Source organism: Amblyomma maculatum, chromosome 6 (assembly GCF_055883805.1).
Source record: "Amblyomma maculatum isolate TAMU_Amacu chromosome 6, ASM5588380v1, whole genome shotgun sequence".
NCBI lineage: Eukaryota > Metazoa > Arthropoda > Arachnida > Ixodida > Ixodidae > Amblyomma > Amblyomma maculatum.
The window spans coordinates 43610413-43627548 of NC_139349.1; the positions used below are offsets into that span (position 1 = coordinate 43610413).

Here is a 17136-nt window from a genome sequence, read left to right on the forward strand (position 1 = left end):
AAACAAGATTGGTGAGCATCTTTATGGAACGTTTACCTCATGGTTACATATGCAGTTTTGTACTAACTATGCACGCATGTTCGTACGTGAACAAAAGGATGAAATGGAGGAACTTATTAGAACTCTTTTTACCGCATGTCATACTATCGCCAACCAGGCCAAAGAAAGAGAACAGCTTCGCTGCCCACAGCGTTAACACTGCCATTTTTTTCTTAACGTAGTGGTTATTACATTGAAACAATTATCTACTTGCATGAAGTATGTAAGGCGGTGATGCAGGCATTGCGAAATCAGGGGGTAGACGAGCCGTACGTGAAAGTGCTGGAAGATATATATAGTGGCTGCACAGCAACCATAGTTCTGCATAAAGAAAGTAACAAAATTTCCATAAAGAAAGGTGCTAGGCAAGAAGACACAATCTCCCCAGTACTATTCACAGCTTGTTTAGAGGAAGTATTCAGAGACTTGGAATGGGAGCAGTTAGGGATAAGGGTAGATGGAGAATACCTCAGTAATCTGCGATTTGCTGATGACATTGCCTTGCTCAGCAACTCGGGGGATGAACTTCAAATAATGATTGAAGACCTAGACAGGAAAAGTAGAAAGGTAGGCTTGAAAATCAATATGCAGAAGACTAAGGTAATGTTCAACAGCCTCGGGAAGGAACAGCAGTTTACACTAGGTAGCGAAATACTGGAAGTAGTAGGCGAATATGTCTACTTAGGACAGGTAGTAACCGCAGATCCGGACCACGAAAAGGAAATAACAAGAAGAATACGATTGGGATGGAGCGCATTTGGCAAGCACTCGCAGATTATGACTAGCAGCTTACCGGTATCGCTCAAGAGGAAAGTATACAACAGTTGCATCTTGCCTGTACTCACCTATGGGGCTGAAACGTGGAGGCTAACCAAGAGAGTTCTACTTAAGTTGAGGACAACCCAGAGGGCTATGGAACGAAAAATGGTAGGGGTAACATTAAGAGATAGAAAGCGTGCAGAGTGGGTCAGAGAAATAACTCAAGTTACCGACATTCTAATAGAAATTAAGAAGAAGAAATGGACATGGCAGGACATGTAGTGCGAAGAGAGGATAACCGATGGTCGTTGAGGGTAACAAACTGGATTCCAAGGGAAGGAAAGCGTAGCAGGGGGCGGCAGAAAGCTAGGTCGGCGGATGAGATTAAGAAGTTCGAAGGGTCAAGTGGATGCAGCTAGCACAGAACCGGGTTAAGTGGAGAAATATGGGAGAGGCCTTCGCCCTGCAGTGGGTATAATCAGGCTGATGATGATGATGATGAAGTCAACAAAATTCTATGCTTGAGTGAGGCAATGCAGATCATATCACTAATAGTAAGTATAGTAAGTGCCACTCCGGTCGAACTCGTCCTGTGCATAAAACTGCAGTAAATTAACACTCATCCTACCAGAAGTAGTCTTTTGCAGAAATAACCGATTCCCTGTGTCGGTCGTTCATGCATGTTTTCCAAAAACTGTCTAATCCTATCGGAAACAACGTGTCCAAGGTCATATCAGCAAATGGCAGTGGAGTGTGATGGCATGATGTACACCAAACAGTATAAAATATCTCTTTTCCTGCGTACGAAGAATTTTTTTTCTCTTAAGCGACACAATGAAACACCCAGATTCGTTCCGTTAAAAAGCGGTTAAGGAAAAATTTCATTGTTGTAACTACAGTACATTAATGCCTTTGTGATCCTTCAGCAACCATCGAGCATTGTTTCATCGGTTGCGAAGATAGATAGGACATTATGCAACGAACTCCCAAGAAGAAGCTTATTTGACACCGAATTCAGTATCAGTTTCAGCCTCCTGGGAATTGTGCACTACCGAGGTTACAGTTTGCTCTTTTAAGGCGAAAGACTTTAATGCCTCATACTGTCGTTAGCAAATGTGCCCGTGTTTCGGGTGAATGCCTTATATGGGCATATGCCAATTACCATTGAATCGATACTTAATCGCAATCGGATGATATCGGAACATGCTTTAAGGCATTTCAAGATAATTTCATAGTAATTTACGACTAATAATAAAATAATTAAGCAGATGTCCAACCCATGCATTTGGAGGTCATCATAACTATCTCTAACTATCACTTACTAGTTAAGGGGTGTTTAACTAACACTATCCAGACAGTAACTAGTGCTCAGAAAGTGCACGTCATGGACTCATGGTTAACTCTCAGTAACCAATAGTAATGATTAGACGTTTCTGGATGTCCATAACTGTCCCATGGTGACGTCATCGGACGTAATATGATCGGATCATGACGTCACATCCGAAGCCGACCCCGCCGGGCGTTCGATCCAGGCGTCCGGGCAGCGCCTTTCAGCTGGAGCTTCCAGGCACCAGCGGCGTTTCAAATTGGTTGACAGCAAAGAGAAGGCGTAGTATGTGGCAATTGTAGTCACAAACGGTCTCGCAGTCAATGCCTAAGCAGCGCGGCGGGGAAGGCTTCCGCCTTGAAGCTCTTTGGTGAACCTAAGTGCCCCCTAAATTTTTTACACTCTCCTGCTTTCACATCTCCCTTTTAGGCACCATTGAGAGGTACATTAAGAAGTGAAGTAGCTGCTGTATCATTTGCTATCCCCTAATTTGCATTTCTTCGATACGTTACGCCGCCTTTCGAGTAAGAGGTATTCTCGCCTTAGCAAAGGGAATGCTAAGAAGGGATGCCCAATGACGTCAAACATACGAGCAAAATTATCAATCCACAGTGTAGGAACTCAGTCAGAGCACGTATACAAGTATTCTGACTGAAGGTCAGCATGCTGCGTGCCGTGAATGGGTCACAAAAGCGATACGTATCCTGGATCTTAGATACTCGCCACTCATGTGTTGTTGTGGCTGTAGGAAGAAGGGAAAAAAAGTTTGGAGGATGCTTAAGCTTCGCCTTTCACAATGAAACGCTATCGCGCCCCGTTCGCAGCGTCTACTCATTTGCCTGTCACGCTTTTGAGAGACACAAAGACGTAGTTCACATGATACAATACTCGTTAACTTGTCCAAAGCATGACTGTTTGGTAACTACTTGTTCTGAAACGTGCGAGTAGTAGAAACTTTTCGCTACAGTTCGCGCGCACAAGGGACACCGTAGTGCGCCCGGCACTGGTAGACGCAACCGCTTTCATTACACGCCTCTCAAGAGCGAGCTCATGTTCCGACGCTTCATGCCCTAGCGGTGACGTCATCGCCTCCCCTAGCGGCCACTGCGAGAGAACCTTTCCGCTCCAGTTCGCGCTTACAAGCGTTCCTTCGCTTACAATGCGGCTGAGGCGTGCACTGAGAAGGGAGGCTTTGTTTCGAATTCCTACATACAGCAACTTGCTATACTCATTTTTATTTATTAATCCTTCCAGGACGTAGAAGCGCTACCAGCCACCTTGCTGGAACGCGCGGGCCTCAAGTTGCAGTCGTAGTTCGTCGGCAACATCGTTGCCGATAGGAGCCGGCGCGATGAAGACCTCGCAGGCCATGCCCTGTCTATTTTATTCCGTGCGCCACACGCATCATGGCGCTACGTGCACGCCAAGCGAAGAGGAAGTACAGCGGAAAAGTAATTTGCCAGTCACTCAACTGCGTGTTCTGTAATTTTGTAATTTACATGCTCATAATTATTATTATACGCCACAATACACTTCTCTAAGGGACATTTCTGAGACAACACCGCAATCAATAAACGCGCCTTTGTCCATTTCAAACCATCTAGCTGGCGTGGCGGAGTGGTTAGCGTGTGGCACCCCGAAGGCCCACGTTCGATTCCTTAGGTCGGTGATTTTTCCTACTCGTTTTTATTTATTAATGCTTCTGGAATTTTTCGCTCACGGTCAACGCCGGACGACGCGGGACGGCGGCCTCCGACGACAACACCGACTTTTCTGCGACACGGGACCCTTAACGCTATCGCGTTAAAATGTACGGGCTTGCTACTGGCTCTGTAGCTGAGCCACCTCCGCCGCCTCGTGCGGACAGAAGAGAGAAAGCAGAGAAGAAAGAAAAATGGCTGAGGCTTAGCTTGGTTAAGCCTGGTCAGATGCGAAGCATATTGATTGCTAAACTCGGCTTTCCATCGTTACACTTGGCTAAACTTTTCTTTACTTGGTTACACGTGCTTTTACGTTGCTCGTATCAGTGGAGAATCGTTATCGCCGAGCCGCATGCCGAGCACGCTCCTAGGCCAAACGTTCTTCCCGCTCTTACGGGCTCTCTGCAGCACGCCGCAGCCTTCGCTTTTCATTCCACCGCTCGGCTGCACTACATGGAGGCAGCGCCACCTTTTGTGAGGGTCTACTGGAGGCGAGCGTTGTTGTTGTTGTGGCTGTAGGAAGAAGGAAAAGAAAATGCACGCGCCTGCTACTGGTTCTGTAGCTAATAGCAGGCCCGTGCATTTTCTCTCAAAGCGCTCCTATATATACGCGCAGTAGCGGAGAGCGGCAGCAGCGGCTCCGACAGCCTCCCCTTTCTATATAAACCTGCGCTATACCACGTGGTCCGCACAGCGTGCAACCGCAGCCGACGGCGCGAGCCGGTCCCCGTCTCTCCTCTGTCGTGACGTAAGCGTATCACGTGGTGTGACGTCACCATACCACGTGGTCCGCACGGCGTGCAACCGCAACCAACGGCGCGAGCCGGTCCCCCGTTGTTGTTGTTGAAAACCTTTATTTCCACCGAGAAGAAGCTCCGTTTCGGACTCCTCGGCACGCAGGCCTGATGGAGCTTTACTGAGGAGCCTCGCGAACTAAGGTCTGGTGAATATGCATTGTTGCTTCACGGCCTCAGCCGCCAGGCCGATGGCTTGCTGCTGCTGAGCGGGGTTACTAGTTACTAGTTGAGCGCTCTGCAAACTCAGCTAGTAACTCCCCCCTGCTATTCCTAGAACCAATGCCATAGTCACATACTGCCTTGTCTCCTGCCTGCTTTTTCCCTACCTTGGCATTGAAGTCGCCCTTTAGTACAGTATACTGCGTCTTTACTTTTCGCATTGCCGATTCTACATCTTCATAGAAGCTTTCAACTGCCTGGTCATCATAACTACATGTAGGTGCATAGGCCTGTACAACCTTCAGTTTATACCGCTTATTAAGCCTAATTACGATGCCTGCAACCTCCATGATAAGCTCAAGAGGTAAGTATACAACAGTTGCATCTCACCTGTACTCACCTATGGGACTGAAACGTGGAAGCTAACAACAGGGTTCTACTTAAGTTGAGGACAACCCAGAGGGCTATGGAACGAAAAATGGTAGTGGTAACATTAAGAGATAGAAAGCGTGCAGAGTGGGTCAGAGAAATAACTCAAGTTACCGACATTCTAGTTGAAATTAAGAAGAGGAAATGGACATGGGCAGGACATGTAGTGCGAAGAGAGAATAACCGATGGTCGCTGAGGGTAGCAAACTGCATTCCAAGGGAAGGGAAGCGTAGCAGGGGGCGGCAGAAAGTTAGGTGGGCGGATGAGATTAAGAAATTCGCAGGGGTCAAGTGGATGCAGCTAGCACAGAACCGGGTTAAGTGGAGAAATATGGGAGAGGCCTTCGCCCTGCAGTGGGTATAATCAGGCTGATGATGATGATGATGATACTATCGCCTGTGCATTAATGTCCGCTAAGCGCGGCTTCGTGAGTAAACCTTTGGGATGAAACAACGAGGTCAGCAACTCGATAGGGAATGCATATGGGCAGGATTCCTTTCTTTCATTAGAATTTCTGTCCTTAGAGGTGTCACAATGGCGCTTTTGGTTGCGACTGTTGTGTATATTACGGACGGCGTATTACTACGAGCCAAATGTTGGCTTAATTGAACTTTACATTTTGGAAGCAACATTCCTTCTTCTCTAGGTAGCTTCATGATCGCTGCACTTTTAGCCCTAATTTAAGTTGGAGGAACAGTCATCGGATGCTAGGAAGTGGGGTGGATATTGGAGTTCCTTTTTAGCTTTACGTTTAAAAAAATGCTTCTGGTTACCACTCTCGGCAGATTAATCGTACGAAAATTACTCGGAACATGAAACCAAGCCTGTCATTAAATGCAAGCGTTTATTCTTTCTGTGCCTTATTTCCCAAGTGCGGAGTGTAATGCCGACTCATGCAACCGTGGCAGTGACACGTTCCCTGTGCTTATGTTGAAACCTTAAATCACCGGAGTATATATGTGCAGTCACGGACGAGATATTGCCAAATACTGGAGAGCCGTTTTAAAACTGCTTTAGGGTAACTAGGCAACGATATGAGTGTCGAGGCTAAGTTGTGTTATGACCCTTAGAGCACGATTAAACTGTATCATGTGACAGCAGCTTAATAATTTCTATATCAAGAACCTTTACCTTTCATTTTTTTGCAGACGCCACTGTCGGCAGGTGAAGTTCTAGTGAAAGCTCCCCACATCTACACTTGCAGAGACGGAACGTTTGTGTTCGCTGGCAGCCAGAACGAAGTCAACCGAGTCTCTCCTGTGGTGGTCTGCAACGCGCATTATTTGTCTTCTGATGTATTACATTAGGAACTTGGAGCATCCCTTTGCATTTACGCAATTTTTTTTTCTTGATGCAGAAAATAGTGCTGCCGGGAAAAATTATTACTAGAACCCTTGTTTCTGCACGCCTGGGGAAATTCCTGACTGCTTTGAATAAGATTTTTTAAGGCTGTGGAGCCTGCCTCGAAACTTTGTCAGTAATCTATACAGAGCGAAAGTCAGGCTCGTTCCCATTATGATTATTCTTTACAAGCAGTGAGGTAAAATAAAGAAAATTGGGCATCAAAGTATCTGTTTCGTTTTACGCAACAATAGCATAACTTTGGAGCACATATTTCACTACTGTTCAGTACATTATAGCTTATACTTTGGGCCGGTCAGTTATTCGTTGAAACTTTCACCCGCCGTATTGGCTCTGAGATTAGAAGATGGGGCCTTAGCTATGAAACCGAAGGCTTTAGGTTCGAAAACAGCCACAGTGACCGCATTTCGAAGGATGTGAAACGTAAATGCGTCATTGGGGTGTGCGATGTCAGTGCACGTTGAAGATCTCCTGGTGGTCAATATTATTCCTGGGCACTGGTTTATATCGGCACCTATTCTTTCACCCCATACAGCCTGTCGCGGGTGTCCGCCGAGATGTAAGGCAATTAATTACTGCGCAATTTCCTTACCTCAAAGAGAATCAAATTCTTAACCGTGTGTTATGACGCGTAATTGCTGAGGCACTCATTTCGCGCTCATTTCTCGTTTTGATCAGTTATTTAAATTGGCTACAAAAGTCATTTCAGTTCATTTTTAAATTAAATCTCCCGGAAGACAATAGGTTACTAACAAATAGTCTCGTTGTGGGTGTTAAGCTTTGTCTGTTTGTATATAATTGATTACTGATGAAAATTTTTCTAGCCATTAACTATTCATTTTTGCAAATTGCTCAGACTGGGGAAGTTTAAGTCCACAGTTACTCTATTAAATGCATCAGAGCTGCTGTGGTTCTACAAGTGTACATCGTACAATTACGACGGAAAATGAGCCAAGGATTAGCTGGATAGCCACTTTGCAAAACGAAAAACCATAACAGATCTCCCAGCACGAGATGACTGCGTGCAGCTAGGGAAAGCTCAGCGTCCATACCAGACTCGTTGTAAACACGTGTGTGTGCACGAATCCATAAATTAAAAGGAACAATGACAGATAATGTATAATATGTAAATTACTAAGACAAAATAAAGGTTGCAACCGAACCTGCAAAATATTCACACCTGACGGTAAGAATGAGGATTACCGCTTAACCTTTAAATTTCTCAAAAACGGTCAGAGATGGCGGTTACAGCGTATCCTGCCTCTAGTTCATGGCTGACAGTAAATTCAAAGGTGTACAGCATAATCGCTAAAGCGCGCACGGTATTCTGAAACTTCAAAAAATATTGGTGCACAAATTTGTGAAAGTGTGCACCAATATTGAGGGTTACCAGGTTTAGAGTGTACCTTTGTTCCTTTTTTTTTTCCTCGGTCATCATTCTATCTCTACAGCTCATTCCCTGATATACTTAGCAAGGCGATTTCACCAAGAAATCGCAGATTACGGAGGTATTCTTCGTCAACCCTTATCTCTAACCCCTCCCATTCCAAATCTCGGAATACTTCCTCTCAGCAAGCTGTGAACAGTCCTGGAAGGATTGTGTTTCCTTTCCTAACACCTTTCCTTATTGCAATTTTATTACGTTCTTTAAGCAATACGATGGTTTTTGTGCAAGCACTATTGATATATTCCAATACATTCACATACTGTTCTTCCACCCCGTCATTTTGCAATGCCTGCAGGACTGCCGAGGTTTCGTCCAAATCAAATTCTAACTTGATAAATTAATGGCATATGGAAAGAATATACGATTATGAAAATAGCTTGATATGTATATATATATAAATATATAAAAGTGAAAAATTGCTTCATACTGTTTCCAAGTTTATTTGTAGTCGACGTTTCGGCAGGAGCCCTGCCGAAACGTCGACTACAAATAAACTTGGAAACAGTATGAAGCAATTTTTCACTTTTATGTAACCTCTAGCAACCAAGTACATCTATTTACTTATACTAAATATAAATATATATATATATATATATATATATATATATATATATATTTGCCCGGGCGCAAAACAAAAAAACTTTGGAGCAGTTTTCTTCGTCTAACTTATCAGTAGGGGCTGCAAGCAAATGTTTCAGCGAGAATTATTAATAACCTGACCCTAAAAAAATATCCCTTCGGTCTTGGCTGAAAGATTACAGAAGACTGCCGACAGAGTGCTACTCGCTAATGTATTCACAAAATAAAACATACCAATACATGCATCCCCGGCTTAAAGTGAGAGAACCTTATTGTTTATACTCATTCACTGGTATGTTTGCGTGCATAGACAGCCAGATTACGGAAATCTGCTACGGCAGTTGAGTCTTGCGCTCGAGCATCACATGCAGCATTAAACTGAAGTCTAAAATTTCCAACAAGTTGAGTGTGGAGCGATTACACTGAACATTTTTCACAAAACGGAGAAATTGCAATAGCCGACGCTTGCAGCCCCTATGTGTAGAGGAAATATTTGCCTCGCCGTGTTCTGTACTCGTTTTTTTTAACATGACACCTGAGCGTCAAAGCTGTTTCGTAACATACTGAAATGTACACTGCGCCGTTAGCGAGGTAAGGAAAGGCGACATGAAGCTTCGTAGGGCGGCGCTGCCAGAATGGAAGTTTCTACGCAGGCTGTTAAAGTGAGACAGGGAAACTTAAACTTCGCTGTCGAGGGTTCCTGCCATCTTTCAAATATTTTCAGAACATTAAATACGGCTGCCTAAGGTACACTGAGTGCTCAAAACATTTAGATGTTCGTGCGAAAAGGCACACAGAAATGCTGGCTCTAAGTGCGTGGAAAAGATGGTCCGCAGTAATTAATATCAAGGTAGGAACAAACAAAATCTCGGAGCAATTTTCTGCGATGGAATCGCTCTTCAAAAAAAAAAAAAAAATTGCGAAGCTAACGTGTACACAGTTGTTTTTGTAACCTGCCGACTTCACCATTCAGAGTTCCCTCTTATTACATCAGTGTCAATTAAACCCAGCTAAAACAAAAGCTTCGCATAAAATTACGCTGACCGCAGGGCTTCTAGTCACTTCCTCCCGCTAACAGGTCGGTTGCGTGTCACATGCAGGGAGAAGAGCACAAAGCAATGTGTGATTTACCGGCGACGTCTCCCTGACTCATCCCTGACTCGCCATAACCGCCAAGGCTGGCCTGCCTACCGAGAGCGCGTGCGAGTGGCGCTCACTCCACATAAACCCTTTCACACGTCAGGTGCAGAGGCAGGCAGAAAAGACACGCGCGGACCATCCGAGCAAGCGTCGCCATTATTGTCCCCACACCCAAGCTGCTCAGGAGACCTGTCACCACAGCAACACTCGAAGCATCTGTACGCTTCCTCACACGTCAGCAGAAGGCCCCAATCGGCAGCAAAAAAGTCAGCTCTTTTGTCCCAACTGCTATAATCCCGTTCACAGGAGACTGATGTACACGATTCTAAGGAACGAAAGAATGGACACGTTCTACTGCAGCATCGGCCAGAGCGCCTTCGTCAGGCTCAGCCATCGCAGCATCACGCATATAACAAAGGCTGAGTCCTCCCTCGACTTACAGAGCGAGAGAGCAGAGTACGGCGACCAGTGGTTGACATCTATAGCGCCCGCTCATGCGGCTGCTCTCAGGCCGACTCCAAGCGTAGCTTTGGAAGCAGGGGCGAGCCCCAGCAGCTTCAATGAGTCATCAGCCCCATCCAGTGACCCGCTGCGAAGCTCCCCTTCACCTCATGTGAGCGTCTCCGCACCCGCCCCGCGCGGGGTGCCCTTGCTTGTTCTCTGGTCATCCGCCGCCGTGCGCTTCTTTCTTCATTTGCATTCCCTTTGCCTACGTCACCTCTCATCTTTTGTTTTTCCTTCCTTTCGCGTTTATCCCCACGCCCCCACTTCGTCTCCCCGTCAAAGGGGGGCGATACTCCCACTAAGCTGAAAATAATGAGGCGGCAGCAGTCGTACCTTCATTGCCACCTAGAGACAAGGCGCATTCCAACTACAACCCCACTAGGACTGATTAAATGCAATACGATGCCTCGTGGGCCTCAAAGGGCTAGTCATGATATTGAAGAAAATGTACAGAGCGCACTTGTATGCTTCTGTTCGTTTATTTACCTCTAGTAAAACGACCGCGTTAAATTCCCCGTTCGCAAGAAAATCCTTCGTTAGCGTTGGCCTAGGCGCTGGCGTCGTAGGCATTGCGTGTTCTTTGCGCATATCTTCTCTTCACGACGAGAAATGCGCCCACAATTACTGGGTATCTGTGTACTTTCAATGCTTCAGTACAAAAATTGAATATTTACACAGGAAGAAATAGAACAGGCTTTGAGGACACAATAGAAAGGGAGATCTCACTACTCGCGGTAACTTCAACCGCAACTCGATGATTGGAAGAAGTATGGAGCCAGACAAGGGAGGGAGAAAGGGGACTGTAGTGTAGGGGAGCACACTAGTGCACCGAATCAAACATGAAATAAAGTTTCCTATGCAAAGTCCTCAGCAGAGCACCCATTAATAGTATCGCATCTGAACAACTATTATTGCAGTGTTGAGTAGTTTCAGGAAAGTCAGAAATGCAGTAGCTTGCTACCTTGCTAGCTTGCCGAAGTAAAATGGGCACCTTACTTCTAAAGCGATGTTTTTTGTAGGAAGCGTTAGTATTAAGGCTTGTAGGCGGGTATTCTTTCCTGAGGTGTCATTTAACGCACTCACACAAGTACGCGATTTTCGTGAAGATCCAAGTACATCATGTGTTACTATACGAAATCTTCGTGCAACTATAACCGCACATCGAAAACAAAGCCTGCAGGATGTAGAACTAGAGCAAAATAAAGAGCGAAATACATTTCCCGTCAACGCCACATAAACAAAGAAAACCTCAAATTTGAGAATATACAATATTGAACTGCAGAAGCCCATGGACTGTTGCGTGCAAAATGGTACTGAAGAACGCGAGGCACGAAACAATCTATCGTATATAAAGATGAACTGAGCCATGATCGCTCCCGCTCCGGCTAGCCTGAAAAATTGACTATGCCTCACCGATTTGAATCGAGATCCTCACATAAACGCAAGAAAGCTTTTCGAAATAGCTATTTGGGTATTCTATAGAGTTAGTAAATTCCATCTCATCGCTTATAATGAGTAAAAACACTCCAAAGGCGGTAACGCTGCTAAATATCCTGAGTTCACGTGAAACCAAAAATCTCTTAGCTTTGGTATGCATTCTTCGCAGTAATGCGTGCTATTTTGAAAGGCTAGAGACACAAATTGCAAGGCTGTGCAAAGCTTGTAGTGCGCTTCTTTTTGAGTGTGAAGACAATTACAGTAAAACATTATACTCAAGGAAGGTTTATAAAATATTTTAATCCTAATTTAAATTTGTGGAAATGCTCGCTCTTGCATTCTGGACCCATTGCTAGCGAAAAAACTGACGTAGATTAAGTGGAAAAAAAAAAAAGCTACTTGTGACGTCGTTGCAGAGTTTTCTGATGTACGGGACAATGTTTTGATATATGGTGCTACAAGCTCAAGCAACCTTGTTGCTGTTGGTCGGCTGCTTTGGACTCTGATTTGGACTAAGGGTCCCGAAGAGTTGCATTTTCATCTAAAATAACCTTACACGAGTTGGCATCTTCTGACAACTAACCCAGTGGCTTCGTGACGTCACAAAACCGCCAACGTAATACTCCTCGGGCATACGCCTGCCAGCTACCACCCGTCAGTGGCGTGTTCGAGACTTATCCCTCACAACACCAGCCCAAACTACAACGCTAGATTTTGAGGGAAACGGCGCCCAAAGCCATCGGGATGATATAGATCTTTGAACACTTGATCAAGGCACGAAGTGGTGGATAAAGCTTTGCTGGAATCCAAGTAGTTCTTATAAGGGTTTGCGTGTGTATTTTATTTCATATTTCTCAATATGGGGGGTGGGGGGAGGGGGGTCATAAGACATTAAGTAATAAGGCATTAAATCTTAGCCAATACGTAACTTCGAGCTACTACAAATCGTGGTGTTTCAAGTAAGTTTCGATTATAGCAATACTTTTATCTTACAAAAGGGACGAGTGACTAGTGCAAAAAATGTTAGCAGGCAAGAAACCTATTAGCCCAGATCAATGGATACAAATTCGCGTATGCAGGCACATCAAGGAGAATGAATGAAGAATTTCAACCTCGACGAGGAGCTCGTTCCTTGCATGTTGAAAAAACATGCCCTATCGAGCGAGCAACACTTGCGATGTTTGCCGGTCCTTGAGGAGACTGTTTAGAGCTACTTCTGTCACTTCTATATCCTGACGTGAGCTAAGGCATAAAATCTTTAAATCCAAACCATATAAGAAACTCAATTCTCCTTAACTGATGCTGTTTGACGATTGCATAATTCTGTAAATTGTCCCAGCTTTCCCGCGGACACAATAAATGCTATACTCTTGTCCCGTCACAACAATCCAGCAGCTGCGCTCCACCTTCCTTCCGCCAGAAACAGGAGTGATCTCTACGAAGCACATAGCAATGCTCATCACCTCAGTGCCGTTCAAAAAAACCTCGGAGAACCGAAGGGCACGTCCTTCTTCGCACAGGAAAGGCAGAAAAGGTTCTTAATTTTTCCTCCCCTTCTCAGTCCTCGTGATAATCGGCCAAGAGCAGCGTGATGAAGGGTGCCCAATACGTCAACACCAGCAATGGCCCTTCTCCGCAGATGAGAGCAAGGGCTCGCATCTGCCGAAAGGAAGGAAGGAGAGGATTGACGCTACGGCGGAGATCATGAATCATAGAACGAGTGACCCAAAGAAAGAAGGCGTGAGGCCAGCTGCCGGGTTACGCACGGCAACCGGATATCGACCACGTTTATCTTGGTCTGAGGCAGAGATCGAGAGCCATCGGGCCCGAAGCAAGCTGCCGTCGTCATTGGCGCAGGAAGGGCCGTGGCGGAGAAGAAACCGTCCTTTCAGGCAGCTACCACCGCTTTCGTCTGGCCGCCTGCAGGCGCCTCGAGGGCATAAGTCTCCCGTCAATCGGGACCCCTTTTCAGCTTCCGGATCGTCTTCCTGCAGCCGATGCGCTCTTTCCCCAAGAGTTGGTTACGTCTGGGTCCTCTCTGAAACCACGGCTGCGAATGAAGTGTCATTGTTCGGTCGGCAGATGCGTGCTCCGTAAAGACAGAGCACAATACGCAGTTTCCCAAGGACTCTACGGCTAATGCATGCCATCTGCCTGTACGAACAAAGATTATTGTCGAAGCTGCACCCGTTTGTTTCGTGATATGCCGCCGCCATTCCGCGCTTGATGGTGGCCATTAGTTAGCGTGGTGCCAGTGTCTGGGGAGACTTTCGCCCCTGATGTCTGTCTGTTCGTAGCTACACCGATAATTTAACGAGCAGAACTCGACGTTGCACGCAAGTTACGGTGGTTTTCCTCCAAAACACTAATATTAGTGGTTAGTTTGAAGAAGCCTACAGCTTTGGCGGCAAGCACCTGAGAAATCTACCCTGTTAGCGGCTGATGTCTTGAAAGTTGCATATGTGTGGAATATTGTACGAATAGGCGAACTCGTTGCGCGGTTTTTCCTGTATCAGTAACTTTATCGGTATGCGTGGTTGTGCTAAAATTAAGGACTGATGCAGGAATAAATAAGGGTCTCTCTTTAAATGAAAAACTACAAGAGTCCAGTGTTGCTTTCACCTTGCTGTTTGAACTAGGCTTCGTCAGCTAATCATTTTTATTGCTCCGCTACCACCAACACGCTGGCTAATATCCTTTCCAATAATCACCTGATAACCAGCTGATTAAAATCTTTTCTATGCCTGGAAGAAATTACAACCCGTAGCTCAGCGACATATTATGCTCACTGTGACTCCATATATGATTATTTGCGCCTTGCGAAGTGCAACAGCCGAGGTTCACAATGCCAGCCCTTATAAAAACTTTTGTCTGGGGCAGATTTCTCCTTTATTCCTTGCAAATATAGATGCAATCACATTAGACGGCTTTCACTCAAAACAATCTCAATGGGGCCTCTCTCTCCGCAGTAGCCATAATATAAGCCACACATGTCCAGAGAAAACACAGCTCGGTCATTGTTACATATATTATATTGAGGTATGCAAAAGGGAAAAAAAATAAAGAGCCTCTGCCCGTGCCACAATTATTACAGTAAAAATATGTCATATGCTGTCCTGATCAGGTCACTTGAAAGTACGTTTGCACTCTCCTCTGCTAACTCTCTCTTCGATCTTTGCCGCCGCACGCATAATCCAGTGATTATTCTCTCTCAACGAATACCTGCATTCGTTCGTTGAGCTCATTGACCCAGCCATAACGATGGGCGCCCAATCAATGCATTTTTCTTAATGTATTTGCATAATAATCGCGCCTAGTACATCGGTCGACGATCGAGAGCATGGTCGATATTAAGAGAACATACGCAATTATTATTGCATCAGTGCTCACATGCCACAGATATTCGCAGTACATATTGATGTTGCAATGTAGAAAAGCTTTCTCTTTTGCCTGGCCATCTAATAACTCTCTATGGCATCATTCTAATCCGCGTTATCCCAAACACATTAAAGCAAAAAAAACAGGCACAGGAACAAAAGAGTAATACAGCAGGTCACGTTCGACAACTGCTGAAAAAGCTAAAGTATTTTGGAGGGATAGTTGGTCAAGCAACGCGTATCGAACCGCACAAGCAGACACATGCGCACGATTCGTACAAGCAGACGACCGCAGTACTGTGTTTGTTAGGTTTTTTGTTTTCCAAATAATACGGCACCGCGGACGAGGACAAAGAAGGCACGCAAAATACAGGACTAGAGCGACTAACAACAGAATTTTATTTCACATCAAGAGTTGTCGTTTTGTAGTCAACCAAGCCGTATCACATATGCAATCACGCATCTATCGCAAGCTTATAAAGCAAAAACTAAAGCAGTACATCACAGCAACAGAAGAAATGGCAATGCGAATGACGTCAACAAACCATCCAAATCAAATTTAACAAGGCCATCAGGGAGGAAAACAACCGAAAACAACGAAGATAAAAAAAGTTTGCAGCTCTACACCAGCTCAATAAGAAAACAAGCGTGAAAATTCAAAACCATCAAAACCTCAAACAATAATTAGCAATCGTGTGAGGAGTGACATCAGATGAACAACAGGAAATGTGGGAAAAAAAGTGGAAAAAGAAGTCGTTTTAGACCAAAGTCTGCATCAAAGGCATAAAAGTTGAAAAGCATGAACAAGGCAATAACCTTTATGCCTTTTTTGTTTCTCGTCTTTTGCGCCGTATTATTTGTTAATCAAAATGTACCAGTTAGCCCAAACAAGAGTTCAACATGAAAACGTTTGTTTTTTTTTTTTCTTCGTCTCGTTGCCTGGAAGCACGCTAAGATTAATGAAGACGTAATTAGGAAACGTCATGAAGAAGACTTTGCCTTTTTTTTTTTTTATTTTATCGCTAAGGTTAGAAAACTCGTTCAACGGAATGTACTTGTCGTCAATGAGCTAACACCATAGAAGAGAGTGCCAAAAGTCCTGAGATGTCATTGTGAGGCATTATGCATTTCGCCTTCCGGATGTCCCCACGGCACTCACCCTAAATGAAGAAATACCTTGCATGTTTCTATCCTTATGTTGCCGCGCCGAATATCTGTATGCAAGGTTTTATTTTATTTTACTTATTTTGGGCCACACGAGAATCTGTTTGAAAATTCACGGTTCGCGGAAGAGACCTGCCAGGGAAGGACGTACGTTTGTTGCCTAGACATCTTACTTAAGTGAGACCCAACTGTCTGCTTGCGTCAAAGTGATGAGAAGAATAAAACCCCATTACAGACTCTTTAATTGGATGAACACTATCAATGTTTAAATAGCGCAAATTGCTTGCTATTCTCTGACAGCAAGCGCTAAAGATAGCCCGACGCGACTTTGTGGTTATCTGTTCAGTGGCGGTGAGAAAAATATTAGAAATAAAAGCTTTTGCTTGATCATTGTCGCAAAATTTAGGCTGCTTGCTGTGAAGGCGGGCTTGAATTAAGAATGTGGCAATTGGGCTTGAAATAAACTTCAAACCGACTTCTTCCTCCAGTATGAACAAACCGTGCGGAGGTCCATACAGCACGTATTCGGATGTGAAATACGGGCCTGGTTGTGCCATCTACTGCAGTTAATTTATTTTTACGCCAAAAACGTACAGCTCAGTATCGATGCGCTGCAGGCTCCCAGAATAAGTCCAGGTAACTGCCTGCGTTTCGCCTTTCCCGTGGTTTTGAAATGGCTCAAAACGTTACATCCCAAGCCGAATCACGAATCCGGCCTCACAAAACTTCAGTAATGGTCGTGCATGGGCAAGCCACCGCAGCGGCGGTACGGCACAAAGCAATAGCGTCACCGCAAGCTATGTTGTACCCCTTGGTCAGAAAAAGAAAGGCGAATCTACCAGAGCGCGTATTCGAAGCAGACACGCCCGGGATGTCCCCCTCGCCCGACCCTCTGTCCATTGACGCCAGGTCCGC

At 45.1% G+C, this 17136-nt stretch overlaps 1 protein-coding gene across 1 annotated transcript in view; it reads left to right on the forward strand.

The window, feature by feature from the left end:
• The first annotated feature begins 10079 nt into the window (after positions 1 to 10079).
• LOC146185623 (uncharacterized) overlaps positions 10080 to 17136 on the forward strand; it is a 58785-nt gene continuing 51728 nt past the window's right edge. The window contains exon 1 of the mRNA XM_084607884.1: positions 10080 to 10352. Within this exon, the coding sequence (XP_084464010.1) occupies positions 10080 to 10352 (273 nt within the window). The remainder of the gene's footprint in view (positions 10353 to 17136) is intronic.